The 17,902-nt window shown below is 38.1% G+C and overlaps 1 protein-coding gene across 1 annotated transcript; it reads left to right on the top strand.

The window, feature by feature from the left end:
• The first annotated feature begins 5,638 nt into the window (after positions 1 to 5,638).
• On the top strand, positions 5,639 to 16,742 carry rbm24.S (RNA binding motif protein 24 S homeolog). The gene is given in 4 exon segments (NM_001086109.1): positions 5,639 to 6,012; positions 7,396 to 7,519; positions 8,941 to 8,995; positions 14,859 to 16,742. Coding segments are annotated over 4 exon segments (675 nt in total). The 5' UTR covers positions 5,639 to 5,844; the 3' UTR covers positions 15,187 to 16,742.
• The last annotated feature ends 1,160 nt before the right edge of the window (positions 16,743 to 17,902 follow it).

Here is a 17,902-nt window from a genome sequence, read left to right as displayed (position 1 = left end):
GTAAAGACAAAAGCTTATTTCAGCTTTTGTGGGGTGGCCAATTTAAGAATACGCTTCAGATGAAAAGGTCTTTAAGAGCCTGTTGAATAGAGGGTTTTTGTCAGCACAAGGCTCCAGGCTCTCTACTGTAATACTGGCTTGTCAATTTACAAAATAGCTGCGCAACGCCACAAAGGTATTTTTGACCTTTTCAGCAGCCATACTAAATAATAAATTATCTCTACTTATTATTAATTAATTGATGTAAGAATTACAAGCCCTAAATATGTTTCATTTCCAATTTGTTCTGTTATCCCATTTGGAAACTGTCTCCAGAACTGTTTATGTTACATCAAAGAACATGTATTACTTTTACACTAACATCCAGTGGCTGCTGCCTTGTCATATGGTCCTTTGTACACCTTTCTGGAGTCTGTCTTAGCAGCATGCATTTTGACAACATTACTGAACTTCTGTGCAAGGCCTTTCAATGCATACTTATTTCTGGGAAATTTTAAGTCCTGGAGTTTCTCTCAACAAAATATTTTAAGTCAAACAAATCTGTTCTAGTTGCAGGTTATACAGTAATGGTTTTAGGTCGATATTTTCACAGAAATGCTTAGTTACTACATGCAAAATATACATAGGCTCATAATGCAGATGGACAGACCCCCATATACATAAACAACTTATTCTACAAAGAGAGATCTCATCTCATAAAGCAATACTTGGCCATAGAATGCAAAAGCAGATGCCAAAGAGAAACACCTGCAACATAATCTCCAAAGTTAGATGTTATAATGAAATAGCTGACCATTCCGTGTTATGTACTCATTATTCCCATGGGGGCAACAAGTGCGCAGTACCAAACTTTTTACCCGCGCCCCTTGCATGCGATACACAAATGATTAAATAACAGGTAGGCAGGTTTGCTAAAACAAAAGGTTGAACTTGTTGGATGTGTTTTTTTAGCTACTATAACACTAACTCACTAATCATTTTACTGTAAAGCAGGGGTGTAACTAGGGAACAGGCCCTGCAACTGCTGGGGACCCCATGGGACTGATGAGCAAGGAAAAATATCTTGTTACCAAAGTTTAGGGGCCCAAAAATGTTGCTGTGGGGCCCAAAAATCTGTAGTAAATCATATGGATAGTAAATATAGTGATTGTGCTAAGTCAGTCAGTTCATTTGGGTCAGTGTAATTTACCATAAGTTTTTTTTAAATGTATTAGTGGAGTTTGCCTTCAGTTTAAACCCTACCCACCTACCTTCCCTGTCACACTGCTCAGTCTTGTCATTGCTTGATGTGTATGTTACTCATGTTTCTTTGACAGTAAAGTAAGTTTTTCATAAGTTACATAAATTGCGTTAATGTAAGGTGCCCAATGTTCTTGCTGCAAGGCCCAATAACTAGTCATTTCACTGCTGAAAAGTTTTTTTTAAAAAATGCTAGAAAAGCTATTCAATGATATCAGGGCATTAAAGCCACCCCCCCCCCCCAATATAAATGAGTTAAGCTGCACATAGACAACAGGTGACAGTCAGAGACATTCTCAAGTGACTTGGGCCAGTTGGCCAGAGACAGCTGTGAATAATTTATTATCTTGTACAGTGTTGTATATATATATCAGCTCTATATAAAAAGCATAATAATAGGAGATAAAAAGGAAGGAAAACAGGTTCCAAAAGAGAAAATGAGATAAAGTGAGAGATGAAGTGCACCAGGGAAAAGATAGAGAAAAGAAGAGTGCTTAAGTGATGAAGACTAGTGTAAGATAAAAAAAAATGCAATAAAGAAGCAGAAAACAGTATATAATCTGAAAATATAGCTTGGGAGACAGTGGAAGAAACATATGCAGAGGAAAGAAGTAAAGAAAGAGAAGAGAGGGTGGGTCTTTCACTCGTGTCATCATTGATAAGTTCTTCATACTTGTGCATCTTTTACATGGGATGTCTTTCCCACTATATCTATCAATCTCTGTGTAATCTGCATGTTCAATGTATACCTATTATGCCTTTGTATATGCAAACAACTAGGAAGATAATGCGTAATTTTACTAGCTCAGGATGAGGGTTAGGTATATACTGACCGGTTTAGTATTTTACCCAGCCTTGTTCTTAAGACTTGAAAAAGAATATGGAAATTTGATAATAGCATGAATAAAACAGCGAGAGACACATAAACTCGACAAAAGAAACTCTACCCAGGACAGTGTTTATTTATTGATTAGATACTGAGCTAAGTTCCTTTGAAAAAAAGCGCCTGTTGTCATACCTTAATATGTTTAGTTTTAATTTGCTATTGAAATGATACCACAAAAAAATAAATGAGCATACAAGCATAAATAAAGCAGTTTTTTTCCAGTATTAATTGTTACTATAGTAAATGAGTGAATGTTGTAGCTACTTTTTCATGGGTATATTATTTTGATATTCGCAGAATTCAAAATGTTCTAACCCTTAAGGGGATCCTGTCATCGGAAAACATGTTTTTTTCAAAACATCACAGCACTATTAACTGATTCATTTTGAAAAAATGTTTTTTTCCCATGACAGTATCCCTTTAAAGTGGTGGTTCACCTTTCAGTTCCCTTTTAATATTGTTATAGAATAGCTAATTCTAAGCAACTTTTCAATTGGTCTTCATTTTTTATAGGTTTTGCATTATTTGCTTTCTCCTTCTGACTCTTTCTAGTTTTCAAATGGGGGTCACTGACACCTATCTATAAAACAAAAACTCTTAAAGGCTACAATTTTATTGTTTAATCTTTTTTTTGTTACTATTTTACTTTTTTGTTACTCATCTTTCTATTCAACCTATTTATAGCCCATGTCTCTTATTAAAATTAGTGCATGGTTGCTCGAGTAATTTTGACCCAAGCAACTGGATTGTGGACACTGCAGCTGGAGCTGGAGAGCTGCTAAATGAAAAACTAAATAACTCAAAAACCACAAATCGTCTCAGAATATCACTCTCTACATCATACTAAAAGTTAACTCAAAGGTGAACCACTGGAAACCACCCTCTTCAGAAAAGGCGACATGGCGACGATCCATCGTGCAGTGCTCGATTTCTCCTCCTTGGCTATCTCCTATAAGGAAGGCAGGGAGGAGAAATCGAGCACCGCATGATGGATCGCCTTTTCTGAAGAGGAGCGCAAGAGGAGTTTCGGTAAGTTATTTATCAATAAAGGTTGTGCGATTTTAAAGTTTAATTTGTATTGGTGTTTTTTTTTCAGGTATACTAACGATTTTTTAAAAATCATTTTTGATGCTACTGGTCCTTTAACAAACCTGTCTCTGCTGGGGAATTAAGAATTTTGCAACATTGTTTAAAAAGTTATAAATAGGAGCTAAGCCAATGCTGTCTTCAATAGCAATTATTTTCTACAAATAACTTTAAAACAGAGTTTTTTAAAATAAATGCATAATGGAAAGTTGCTTAGAAATATGTTTTAGGCAAATTTTTATTTTGGAGTTGACTTGCCCTTTAATGATGGGTTAAACTGACTTCAAAGTAAATATTTGCCATATTGCCAAACAGGACAGATTCACTCAAAATATGTCTGCTCTGAATTCATCCACACTCTCTAACCTTTCAGATTGTAAGCTCTAAAAAGCAGGGCTCTCTTTCTCTATTGCCATGGTCAGTAATTAGGTGTAATCTATATAACTGAAGGATAAACCTTTGTGTAGTACACTGCAAAGAATATGTGGTGCTTTATAAATATTTCTAATAATGATACTAATAATGAATGAGATTGTGTTTCTTTAGGTTCCTAAAGAATAGGGCCATGTGGCTCATGGGATAACAAGGCTCATCAAAAACACAAATGATTCAGACAACATAAAGAAAAATGCTGACATCACCAAAGTACACAAAGTACACAAAGTAATTTGCAATAGGAAACGATACTGAATTCATATGACGATACTGAGATAACATATTGTAATGGAAAAATTCCCACTAGAGGCCTAAATATTATTTACAAAAATGGCAGAATTCTTGTTTGGACTTATCAAAAGATTTTAACTACAGATTTTAACTAATATTTCTCAACACTGTGTTCCTTATTACAAAAGCTGAAGGTACTGACTTTACAGTTTTTGATATTCGACTAATGAGTCTCATTGTTCTCTAAAACAATCTCTAAATTGGTGGTTGTGATATTACTTACAGATAACAGGTTACCCTAATTTACATTTTTGGCTTTTTCTTCCAATATAATTTCTGAATTATATTCATGCTTATCATGAGGGCTGTTTTCATTGTAGAGGAAGTATAGTATTTTTCAATGCAAATATTGTACTCTGGTGATTGCTTTATACTCTGCATGAGCAACACACATTGTCCTGCAGCTGTTGACAACTTTAAGACCCACAGCATTTGATAACAAATTTCACCTGCTAAGGAAAGTTTGGGTATGTAGCAGGGGAAAACTGAAAGGCATGGGTTTAACAGTTCCTATATACAATTGTGTATAAAATATACAATAAATGTGATAATGACCTACTTGTCATTGATATTCTCTTTGATATGATCTTTAATAGAGGTGAGAGACATGCTTTTATTGTTATTTTTATTATAAGATGTTGGACCACAACACAAGAACAAGACAAAGAGGTGGGGTTTTAACATATCATTCAGCCCACCCACTGTCACAAGATGAAAGTAAGCTGCAAAAATATCCTAGTGTTTAACTTTAAACAATAAATATCCAATGTCCAAGGGGCAGATTTTTCCCCAACTACAAATCTTTCTGTATGTTTTTTCCCCAGTTCAGGCTTTTTCATATCAATTATATTTGATCTAATTTCTTTTTTAATTCACTATTGGTTTCAGAGGAGCAACTAGATGTAGCTGGGCCCCACAGCAAATTAATTTTAGGACCCCCAACATTTTCAGAGATTGTCCTGTTTTACCAATATATGTTGAAATTGCTGATTATTTGGGTCTCATGGGGCCCTCTGTACCTCCTAGGCCCCCCTTGCAGCTGCAGGGTCTGCTTCCTCTGTAGTTAAGCCCCGATTGGTTTTCTTACCAAAACTTGTTGCCAGGTGGAAAATGTAGAAGCCACTATAATCTGTGTGTGGGCTGGTGGGGAGCTGATTGGGTCTCTCTGTGCTTGAAATGGCCGGGACTATTTTGACTAGACCTGACTAAAAACACTGAATTCCCAGTTTAATAACCCAAAATTTGCCTCTTAAAGTTATCAGACCAAAAACGTTGTCTCTTTTACCTACTTAAACTACAATGACATTGTCCCAGCAGCAGCATCGAACATGGGTTGGAGTTCGATCGCTCAAACACAGGTTGGGGCCTTTTCGGGAGCTTCCCCTTCCCTTTGAAAGTATTTTGCAACGGAAGGCGAAGTGTCTCAAACACTGGCGCAGCAGCCCCGGGGGATATGAGCACGTGCTCAGCGGGTAACCAGAGAGCCACACAGGAGACAAAGGGGTGGGGAAGGGGGGCAGGGAATCCCATATCCAGCTGTTGGGAGCAGCTGCCAGCCTGGGCAACAGGCAGCAGGTGCAAGACGTAACCAATAGGCAGCGGCGGGACAGGATATGGCCTGCCCCTCTGGTGGGAGGAGCGTAATCCCCGGCCGGCAGTTTTTAATGCAATGGCAAGCGGGAGAAAGGCATTGAGTGTTGAGGCACTGGAAGGGAGGTGTATGTGGCTGCTGGTCTCCCGAGATTTCCCTAAGCGCGCCGACTCTGACAGGCTTCTCCTCTCGCTCCCTACATCAACCTCAGAGAGAGAGACGCACATCCAGCACCCTCTGGGCTTCAGCTGAGAAAAGGAATTGGCACGTGCGGTTGCTGTGAGCGCTCCCTGATAGAGAGGGTGCCGGGGGCAAGATGCACACCACCCAGAAGGACACTACCTACACCAAGATCTTCGTCGGGGGCCTGCCTTATCACACCACGGACTCCAGCCTCAGGAAGTACTTTGAGGTCTTTGGAGACATAGAGGAGGCGGTGGTGATCACGGACAGACAGACCGGCAAGTCACGAGGCTATGGCTTTGTAAGTGACCTGCCTGTTGCCTTGTTCTAGTGCGAGTGAAAGCGAAACCAGCTCCTCGAGTAGAAGGCAGTGCTTTCCGCAGCGTTGGCTGTTGCAGCTGCGATTGTTGCTGCCAGTTGTAAGGGTCGCGCTGAGCCACAGTGTTGTATTGTATTGCCCCACTCAGATCTCCACTTCCCATCGTCCTCTGAGAGACAGAGACTTCATTCCCAGAAGGGTCTGCTTAGCCCAATGCAAATTCTAAATTCTAGTTCTCTTCTTGTAATCAGTGCCACACATCACAGGGCAGGACCTTTGTCCCCACTTAGTACATGAGCAACTTGATGTTTACCCTGGACTGTGTCCTTATTAGGGACATAAAGTGCCTGTTCTATACACAGCTGGGTCATGCTACTTCTGCCTGCTCTCAAGTGAGCTGTTTGGGGGGAAGAAGTAGGCGAATCAGGCTAGAAAACAGCCCCACTGTCATACAGAAATTGCTTATTGATATGGAAAGCAGCCCAGGGTTCCTAGCTCCCCGCCCAACTCACCTGCCTAAGGAAAGCAGCACCTGTCCACCCTTTCCCAGGATCCTGTCTGTGCTCGTCTTGCTTTTGTGCTTGATTTAAATAACCAAGTAGAAATCTGTGCCTGTTGCTATCTACTGCCTGGTAGAAATAAGCATTCGTGTTTTTTGTGATCTTTTGTTACTTTATAATAGTCTCAGCTTAGTATTTAGTGTGTGCGCAATTTGATTGTAGTGCTTTTTGTAAATGAAAACATTTGGCATATTTCCCAGCTCCATTCCGTAAGTTGCGTATTCCTGATTTAAGGTACATATCCATCAGCAATTTATTCTTTGCAATTAAACACATGGCACTCAATGTTGTAAATGGTTCAGTTGATCACTATTCAAAATTTGTAACACGCAAAGAAGAATGAATATTCATTTCTTCCCCCGCCCTCCCCATTCCTATGAGTACAGGTATATAGGAACGCAATGGCCCAGTTACTGCATATACTGATTAATGCACTGAAATAAATTGTTCAGCGTCTTCCACAGGAAATGCTTCATATTCTATAGATTTATAATTGTAATGGCTATATAACCTGACATTAGATATACTGGAATATAGCTTTTGTTATACAGCAGTTTTGTTGCTGCTTGTTTGTTCTTTTCTAGCTTCTGATCACTAGTTGCACTATTGTTCTCTCACTATAAAGTGCCAACATATTCTGCATCACTGTACAATATAAGGGTGTATCCATCAAGCGTGCAAATACTGACCAACATAGGAGGTTAATGGGCCCTGCCCATCGATATATTATTGTTGTTTATTGATCTGGTACCTGACTGCTGGATTTTTGTGACTTGTATCTTATTAACCCATCTCCATGCTTTAGGTCACGATGGCAGACAGAGCTGCAGCTGAAAGGGCTTGTAAAGATCCCAATCCAATTATAGATGGCAGAAAGGCAAATGTGAATCTTGCATACCTGGGAGCAAAACCACGGATAATGCAGCCAGGTATGTTATGTTTGTCCCAAGCAACTCCATTCAAGTTATGTAGCTTTTTGCCAGTGCCAGTGGGTTTGCTGGAACACTTGTATTGTTAGTATTGTAAACTGAAGCCACACTAGGTACTTGTGGGATTTTCAGATATTCGGTGCATATGTAGTAAATGCAGAAACAATAGTTGGCACCCATTTATCTTTCTTTATTAAAGAGGGAAGTCATTTACTACATTGATTGTAAGGGGCGTATTTATCAAAGAGTGAAGTTAGAGATCACCACAGCCCTCTAGTGTGAAATTCTGCCACTCTCCATTCATTTCTATGGAATTTTTACAGGAATATTTATCAAAGGGTGAACTTTCACCCATTGATAAATACTCTTTTAAAAATCCTATAGAAATGAATGGAGAGTGGCCGAATTTCACACTAGTGGACTGTGATCTCTAACTTCACTCTTTGATACATATACCCCAAAGTCCTCTGGAAAATTGCCATAGATAAGTTATGTAGTGTATTTGGATAGTGTATTGATGTTTGTTGGTAATCGGGAAATTAGTAAAACGGTAAATTATAAATCTCCTAAAGCATCAGACGTTATATTGGTTGTGGCGTTTGACTTGTACACATAAAATGATTAGATTCTTCAGGGAAACTTTTTAACTGAGGGTATGTACATGCAAAAAAAAAAAAAAAAATCGGAGGCCTTCTCCCACTAGCATTACTTGCTATAGGTGTGACATGATGGGCGAAGCTGTGCATCTGAAACATTGAGAGCTGATAATATTCAAAACGTTTAATAGCAGGTTCCCTTTTAACCTGCCATTGTCCATTATGTTCTTGTTCAAGCTATAGCCAACAAGTCAAATGTCTTCACAAATGTGTGCTATAAACCCAATGATCCGCAGTAACTCTGCAAGACGATTTCTGCTGTCTTATTTTCTACTATTATTAGAATTTACAGTTTTAGGGAACAAAACAAAAACTGTGATAACGTGTTAGCCAGTAGCTAAAATAACAAATAAAAAAAAAAAAAAAACAAACCAATACAAAAAGTATTGTAGAAGTGATACCTATATTGGCTAACAAAAATACATTGCAAATTTTCAGAGCACCATGGTCAGGCAAAAGCTCCAAAAGCTTGCAATGTATTTTTATTGTTAGCCAATATAGGTATCACTGCTACACTATCTGCGAGCCTGCTCTTGCACTGGTCTGCTGACTGTCGGGATGTGCAGTGTGGACACTCTTGAGTGTGTGTGTGTGTGTCTGCAAGTTAAAATATGAAGATAAGGTTGGCATTTGTTTCCCCTCAGCACCCTTGATAGCCTGCTGCTGTGATTCTGGCAACAAATATTAGTTCAGTTTCACTTCTAGCTGTTTCAGTATAAACAACTTGACATTAACTGTGTTGTTTTTCTTTTTATATTGTGGTAGGTTTTGCATTTGGTGTTCAACAGATTCACCCAGCACTTGTACAAAGGCCTTATGGGTAAGTAAATGTAGTAATTGTAATATTTTCACAGTGTGTTCTGCATCGGATTCTGAAATGTCATCATTTAGTATTTTGTAGAAATAACTTCAGAATTATTTTTTCCCCTTTGCGTTTACATTAATATGCTATTTTAGCCACCATCCATTTCTATATTGCAACAATAAATGTCAACGTTAATACAGCCTTTTTTATTTTTTATAAGAATGTAGAATGGTTATTCTAACTTTACATCTGATCTTGGAAGCTTAGAAATCTTTTCACGCTACCATTCTTTTGATAAAGTCCATTATATTAGTCCATTATATAACAAATTGAATTGAGCCTCACCACCCCTAGACAATATATAGTAGTTCCCATATAGGGTAGACGTTGGGGCTTAATTTAATTCATTTTATTTACTACTTTCGAATTGGAAAGGCAGTTGCTGGACCACAACACGCCCTGTTCCTCAATAGCTTCACTCAATGTTCTCTATCTCTTTCTAATCTGACAGGGTCGTTTACAGTTAAGATAACTGATGAGAAGGATTTGATGATAAGAAATGGAATAGTTCTGTTTGGAAATAATCAATTACCAGTAGACTCGGAAAACGAGCTAAAATGGTGATTAAAGATGCATGTATGTTGTTGGATTTGTATTTTACATGTGTACTTCTCTAGCCCTAGAACTGTGTGCCTTTTATATGACGGTAATGAAGTGGTTTTTGATTTTTAGCTAAACTGTGTGCTGTTTTTGTTTTTTCCCCCATTATATTATTGAATATCAAGTGTCCCATTATAGTTGGGGGTGTGTGGTTTGGGAGGGAGCATTGTCATTGTGTTTTCAATTTGTTGAGGGGTGTTTTGCCATGGGGAACAATGGGCCCTGTTTTGATAGCCATGGGCTTTTTTTGCTATAGCTTGTGAGTTCTTTAACCATATTTTGTAGTGATATTTTTTTTATTTTTTTTTTTCATTTGGTGTGATATTTGTTTTCATATCTATTTGGCTTGCATGCAACATATAATGGATTTTTCCTGCCCCCCTTTAACCATGTGTTAAATTTGGGCTTCCTAATTTTTACCACCTTTTGGCATTCTCCATTTTAAGTATATATGACACCCTTTGGGTCCCACCAATCCTCCAACAGTAGCTGGAGACCTTTTTGTTGCTCAAAGGGTTAATTTTCTCCTCTCTTACCTTCCTGTGTTCTAATGTTCTTACAAAATAACCAGAGCAACATTATTTGCATCAGGCGTATTTGAAAGCAAGCCATAATTCTGTGCCAAACCTCCGTATATCATAGTACACAACTTATTTTTTTGTGTTCCAAATACAGTAGTCCTAATTGTAAAACAATTAAATTTAAATATTAATCCTGTTATGCTACCAATAAATGTTCTTGTCTTTTCTCATTCATTCTTTTGCTCCCTACTTAATTCTTCTTGAGATACAAGTGGTAAAATGCAGGTCTTCTTACCAAACATGGCAGCCTGCACTGACATTAGAAGCCCTTATAATTGAGGCTGCCTCTGCTTGTGGATTCAGATTGTGCTAACACTTGCTAACTAATGTGGTATGTCTGCTGGTTTCTGGTGCAGTGTTCTACAAGTACAAATTGTTTTCCAAAACATTGCTGGTTCCTTATGAACTGCAATGACCAATACATATTTTTGCATAATGCAGTCTTGTCTGATCTGGGTTTTTATGAGAGAGCTATACCTTTTTCTATTTAGATGGCTAATACATTGTTTTTATTTCAATACATAGCCAGATGTGTAATGATGTCAATAGTTCTTCGTTCCTAAGTTGTGATTAAGTTATAGGCAATGGCTACAGAAGTGGCTAGAGACCTCTGTGCTGCAAAATGTATCCTTCCTTCAAGCAGCAATTAAATGTAAATATTGGTTCGAAGGATGTGTAACAATTTATGGTATCTACGCACGCTGTAGTGTGGAATCAGGAAGGTTTCAAGCCCACTTCTGGTAGCTGTTTTGCCAAAGCACCCCTTCATCCCTGGCATCTGTTCATTTGGTTTATCTGGCAGTCATGTGGGTACCTGGTGACTTGGTGTCTCTTCCATTATTGTCTCCATGCCTTTCAGGGCAACCGTATTCCTCCTGAGTGAAGTATGACTAGTGTCTTAAGCATTTGTTTTAAAACCTGTGGTAGGGGATGGTAGTTCAAGTGTCTATAAATAGTGCTATACATGTATTGCAGGGCACATGTGTATATACTGGCACTTTAGACATTGTGCTCATTTTGCACTGAAACATAGGCTGTAGGTATTTTAGCTTAAGTTACATCATACTTTTTCAGAATTGTAATAAAATATATCCATGGATTGTTCAAGCGGGGGTTTTTTTTTTTTTTTTCTAAAATGCTCTTTTGAATTTGATCATATAATCCTGAAACCGGATATGATGGGTGACTATTTGGCTATAGACATCTGGCAGCGACCATTTTCTATATAATGCTGATCTCTGTTTGGGGAACCCTGCTGTGCGGTTGCCAGACCAGGAGTCCAGATCTAGTTCAGGTATGAAGCCAAATGAGCCAACTTCTCTGCTTGCTGGGCCTAGTCAGAAGAGTACTAAATTTTCGCCCCCAGGAATCCATAAGTAGACCTGTAGTTTCTGTGGAAGTGCTGTCTTAACTTTGGTATGAAAGAACATACTATGAAATGTATTCCAACATCTGTAGAAGGATGCAATGTTTGGGGGCCCTTGCTTTCGGACACATTTGATTTTCTATGCAGGCAATTTGTGGAGTTCTAATTTTGCTGAGCAGAATGGTGCAATTGTTTTTATATTACGTTCGTTACATTTCCTTTAATGAACTAAAAATTGAGCATTTTAATGCGCAAGAGTATTCAGAACAGTTAGGGTGGTGGCACATGGGGAGATTGGTCCCCCAGCGACAAATCTTCTCTACTGCGGCAACTATTCTCCCCAAATGCCTTCCCATCTGCAACAATGCAAATAGCCGGTGGGATGGCATACGTATTGCTTCAGACTTTAGAAGTCGCCCAAAGTTGCCTCACGAGGAAACTTCAGGCAACTTCAGAAAACCTTAAGCGATATGTATGTCATCCTTCCGGTAATTCATATTCATGCCCGTGGATAGGTAATTTGGGAAGATTAGTCACCGCAGTAGAGAAGATTTGTTGCTGGGCGACCGATCTCCCCATGTGCCACCACCCTAAACTGTAGGCAAGGTATTTATTTGATTCTATACAAGTCTACTGCGAAGAGAGGCTTGCTTGTTAACTAATCCTTTTCTACCATTTCTAAATCCTTTCTCAAACTTTACCGAGATCGGGTTAACTAGAGCTTTTTGATATTGCTTTATGTACTCTTTACTACTGTGTAGTAGCCTAAATAAGTAAATTAGATCATTCTTGTTGTATATCTAGCTTTTAAACCAAAGTATGCAACAAGTTTTCTTTTGTAGACCAAATGCCAATGTTTATTTTTGAACACTGATATTTTATCTAGGTTATGTGCTTGGCCTTCAGGGGGAGATGTTCCTTCTGGCCATATAAAGACATTCTACTTGTAGGCCCTTCTCATGTGTCAGGTCAAAAATAACCCAGATGCAGCATACCCTGTCAATCAGTTTGAGTGGAAATGGAGTTTAAAAAAAACTCCTGTGAAGCAACTGGGCATTCTATAGCGTGTCATTTCTCGGCATACTTCTGTAATGTGCCACTAGTTGTCTCTTGGCTACTATGGAGCTAGTTTGCACATGGCAACAGAACATTTGCTTTCTCCATCTGAATAAAGATTGCTTTGCTTAGATACAGATTAACTTTGGGACATGTTGACTTAAAATATCTGAAAAAGTTTATGGCTCTTTGATTTGATGCACTTATATATATTTTTTCTTTATAAATAATTTGTTTTTCTTTCCTTAACCTTAGTTGCTTGGCTCAATGAGACTTGCCCAGTGAGGCTAAAATGTTATAATTCTATTCCACTTCTAGCCCCTATGTTCATCTCTATTATTCAAACTGTTGCTTGTTTGTTAGTGTGACCCTAGCATCCTGTTTATAACACCTGGATATTCATATATTTGTTTAGAATACATAGTAACATAGTAAGTAAGGTTGAAAAAGACACGTCGTCCATCAAGTTCAACTTTTTTTTTTTTTTTTTTTATATCTGACTAACTGCCCCACTACTGTACCACTGAGATCAGCTGAGCAAGATAATACATTTGTCTTGGTTACATTACACCTCATAGTGTGTTCTTTAAAGGAGAGTTAAAGCCTAACTAAAGAAGTAGGCTAGAAATTCTGTTAATTATGTTTTGGGCTTCTGTACCAGCCCAAGGCAACCACAGCCCTTTAGCAGTAAAGATCTGTACCTCCAAAGATGCCCCAGTAGCTCCCCATCTTCTTTTCTGCTGATTCACTGCACATGCTCTGTGCTGCTGTCACTTACTGAGCTTAGGCACCCACTCACAATATACAGTACCCATAGAATATAAATTTCACAATGTAAGGCTGATTAGTAATTAATACAGATAATTACTACATGGCAGCTCAGAAACCAGTGCAACTAGCATCCGAATTTAATATATCGGCCTTGTAATTTTTGTATGTTGGGGGCAATGGGCACCCCATAAAATGTTAAGACCTCTGCAACGTGTCAACTAACAGAAGGATATAATTTCTTTTCCCTTAACTCTAGGTTTCTTTAAATTCATTAAACTCCTTTTACATGTATGGCTGACCAGTAAACAAGCTGAATCTACTCTGGAAGTTTAGTTGGCCGGTATTTGAAACTATTTGACTTGTTTTTTGTTCTTGTAACCGTGTGATGCACACATACCTGAGACCTAATGCTATGGAGTGGCATAGCATCTGAAAAGCTTCACCTCTACAGCCTTGTAAAGAGTTTTCTGCACCAAATTGTTTTTGAATGTGTGACTCTGCTGTGCCTTCCACCACTTTGTTTTGTCGCCTGCATTTTTTTTAAAAATGTCTTTTATTTGAAGGATGACTAAGGTTGCAGAGTAATTACTGTAGGGTTGCCACAATACATAGGTTAAGACATAGTACCATTAAAAAAAAAAGTCTTTGAAAGTCTTCCGCACTATGTGCATAACAAACCATGGCTCCAGAAGCACTACTTTACAAATACAGACTGTGCAAAAAGCATTTTTAATCAATAAGCCAATTTGGTTGCAATACTGTATAATACTGAATCCTACATTACAGGCAGATGCACATCTATCCAGGGTTGAATTTGTGTTTTTTGGGGGGGGTTTTTTTTTTGTATGTACGTACGTACGTACGTACGTACGTACGTACGCACGCACGCACGCACACACACACACTGTCGATATAGATATATATAATTTTTTTTTAAACTCTAATAAATTCAAATATACTCGAAATTCGATAGGGGGTTATTTAGTTACCAGCTCCAAAACTTGAATCGACAATATCAGGAAGGTTAGTAACATGTTCAAATTGGTCCCTGGACCTCTAGCATTGACTTATTCATGAACACCGCAGGTTTTAGGTGGCAAAGTCTAATTTGATGAATCTCGAAATTCGAAATCAAATTTGAATTAAAATTCAAATAGAGTTTGGATTATTCTCAATTCCAATTTGACAGTTTTGACCATAAAAATTTGAATTTTCAATTCGACCCTTAATAAATCTGTTCCCTAATGACAGATTTTATTTACATGTAGCTATTTTTGGAACACTGCTGTTAAACTTACAGTTTACTTGCTATTGCGGCAACCCTATTCACTAAATAACCACTAAATGCCATTTTGGGTTAAACTGTTTTATATGAGCACCGGTTTGGGGTGGGGGGAATGATCAAATTTCCATATTAATAACATACTATTTTATCTTTCTACAGGATCCCTGCACATTATGTTTACCCACAAGCTTATGTGCAGCAAGGACTTGTAATTCCACATGTCCAGCAAACAGCTGCTGCATCCACAAGCCCCTACATTGACTACACCAGTGCTGCCTATGCACAGTACGCTGCTGCTGCCGCTGCCGCATATGATCAGTACCCTTATGCTGCCTCTCCAGCTACTACAGGATATGTCACTGCTGCGGGTTATGGTTATGCAGTCCCGCAACCACTTACAGCTGCAACACCAGGAACGGCTGCTGCAGCGGCTGCTGCCTTTGCTCAATACCAGCCACAACAACTGCAAGCCGACCGCATGCAATAGCACTTAGACTTTTGAGCGAATCAATCACCCTTTTGTTTTCTGCCATCCCTTTCAGTAGACTAGACCATGTACATTTAGACAAATGGCTTTAACTAAAATTGGGGGGATAAAACCCTTAAAGTTTTTTGGAGAGCAAAGTTATTCCAGATCTTGATGCAGTAAATGTTCATGAACAGTGTACATGTTGAAGCTAATCTACAACTTGAAAATATTTTTTGATACGGCACAATGAGACTTTTTGTATCAGGGAAAGAAACTGCCTATAACTAATCTGGGAAGACCTTTTTCTGTAAATAATAACTTTTTTTTCTATTTTCACATAGCTTATAAACCAGGGAAATATCAGCAATATGTAGCCTGTACAGAGTAAAACATGGGCAGCTTCTCGATGCAGCTGTTTTGTTTTTTTTTGTTTTTTTTCACTAAAGTGTTCATGGATTCAGAATGGGCATGGAAGCACATGGCCTGCTGGTCACCCAATGGACAGGCACCAAAGCAATCTTCTCATCTGTCCTCTGCATGAGTGGAACTATATGGAGCAAGTGATGTGGAATTAACATGTGCAACAGCTGTACAGACAATCAGTAACACAGACCGTTCTGGTGAGAACACATCACTTGTGCTTATTTGATGAGCTTGTCACATTCTAATCCCTCTCTCCATCCTGTTTCGCTTTTGGGAAACTTTAAACTGCTGGTGTCAGCTTTTCTGATTCTGAAACTGGATCAGTCCTTTACTAAAACAACCTTCTATTTTATTACTCCTATTCATAGTTTGCAGCCTACAAAAAATGGAACGTGCTAAGTTTAACCCTTTAAAGAACTGGGGGTTTTTTTTCTTTACCCCACCCCCCTTGGTCAAATAAAGTACAACTTTGCATTGCAGTTTTAAAGGGTTAATTCAGAATGGTCTGTACTGTGCCTTAACTGTAATGTTATTGAAAGAAACATATATTTATTTTGAAAGTTTTACTGCAGTGTGCTCTGAAGAAAGGGACCTTTAGATGCAACACTAAAATGATGTATTCATCTCATGGTATAAGTTATTTAAGTAAGTTTAGATGTAGTAAATTAAAACATTAATCTATTCAACTAAAAATTTTGACCTGGATTTATTTAAATTCTTTATGTGCACTGTATAATGATATCCTTAACTTAACATTTCGAATTTTACAACCTCTCTTGCGCAGTAACACAAAAAATTTCATTTGCACGTAGGGGTAACTTCTGGGTTTTTTTTTTTCTTTTTAGTAAAGTGCTGCTTTACACAATGAACTTGTAAAAACTGCAATACTTGCAATTTTTATTCTTGAACTTGCGTTTAAATATTTTACACTGTAATGGGTTTTTATACTTGAAAAAAAATCATACAAGGGAAGAAAAAAAGACAGCATTTTTATAGACATTGTTTCAATGTCAGTGGATTTATTTCGAAGTATTCCTAAAACTAGCCAGTGTTATGTAACTAGTAGACAAGGAATCCATGCTTATTTATTCATTACATATTGCTTTATAACATTAAAATCTATTCACTTGTATTAAATATAATTAAACATGTATTTGCTGCATTGTGGGTTTTTATTTATATTTTTTAATCTGTTTGTTTTATAGAAGATGCATTTGGAATGAAGTGTCTTGTGAAAGCCGTATTGCTTTTACAGGCTGTAGTGATGTTCAACAAGCCAGAGCAGGCCACTGTATTGCTAATGTACAGCATGTTCATTCATACAAAACCTTACATATATCATCCATAGATCACTATGTAGAAGTTTCCATACCTTTTATAGAAATAAGATCTGATTTTGTTTGCGCTGACTTTCAGCTGGCAGTTCTCCTTTGATTCAGACTAGGATGTTGTGAGGAAACTCGCTGTTCTGAACTAAAATTCCCTGCCAAGACAGCAATTGGTACCCCAAACATGCTGGGAGCTTCCCTCCGTAAGCTAATGGAATATGCGAATTCTCTAGTTAAAGGACCAGTAACATCAAAAAATTTAATTGTTTTTAAGTAATATGTAATGCAGTGTTGCCCTGCACTATTAAAACTGCTTCAGAAACACTACTATTGTTTATATAAATAAGCTGCTGTGTAGCCATGGGGGCAGCTACTCAAAGGGAAAAGCCTCAAGTTACACAGCAGATAAACTCTGTACAACATAATGTTATCTGTTTATCCTGTGCCATGTAGCCTTTTTTTCAAATTCTGCCATTGCCACTCAGCAGCTTGTTTATATGAACTATAGTAGTGTTTCTGAAGCAAACTGATCCGTTTTATCAGTGCAGGGCAACACTACATGATCTTTTCGTTACTTTAAAACACTTTAAAGGGATACTGTCATGGGAAAAAAATTTTTTTCAAAATGAATCAGTTAATAGTGCTGCTCCAGCAGAATTCTGCACTGAAATACGTTTCTCAAAAGAGCAAACAGATTTTTTTATATTCAATTTTAAAATCTGACATGGGGCTAGACATTTTGTCAATTTCCCAGCTGCCCCCAGTCATGTGACTTGTGCCTGTACTTTAGGAGAGAAATGCTTTCTGGCAGGCTGCTGTTTTTCCTTCTCAATGTAACTGAATGTGTCTCAGTGGGACATGGGTTTTTACTATTGAGTGTTGTTCTTAGATCTACCAGGCAGCGGTTATCTTGTGTTAGGGAGCTGTTATCTGGTTACCTTCCCATTGTTCTTTTGTTTGGCTGCTGGGGAGAAAAAGGGAGG

Source organism: Xenopus laevis, chromosome 6S (assembly GCF_017654675.1).
Source record: "Xenopus laevis strain J_2021 chromosome 6S, Xenopus_laevis_v10.1, whole genome shotgun sequence".
NCBI classification, from domain to species: Eukaryota; Metazoa; Chordata; class Amphibia; order Anura; family Pipidae; genus Xenopus; species Xenopus laevis.
The sequence above is the reverse complement of the archived record's forward strand: the minus strand, read 5'-3'. Positions and strand labels throughout refer to the sequence as shown.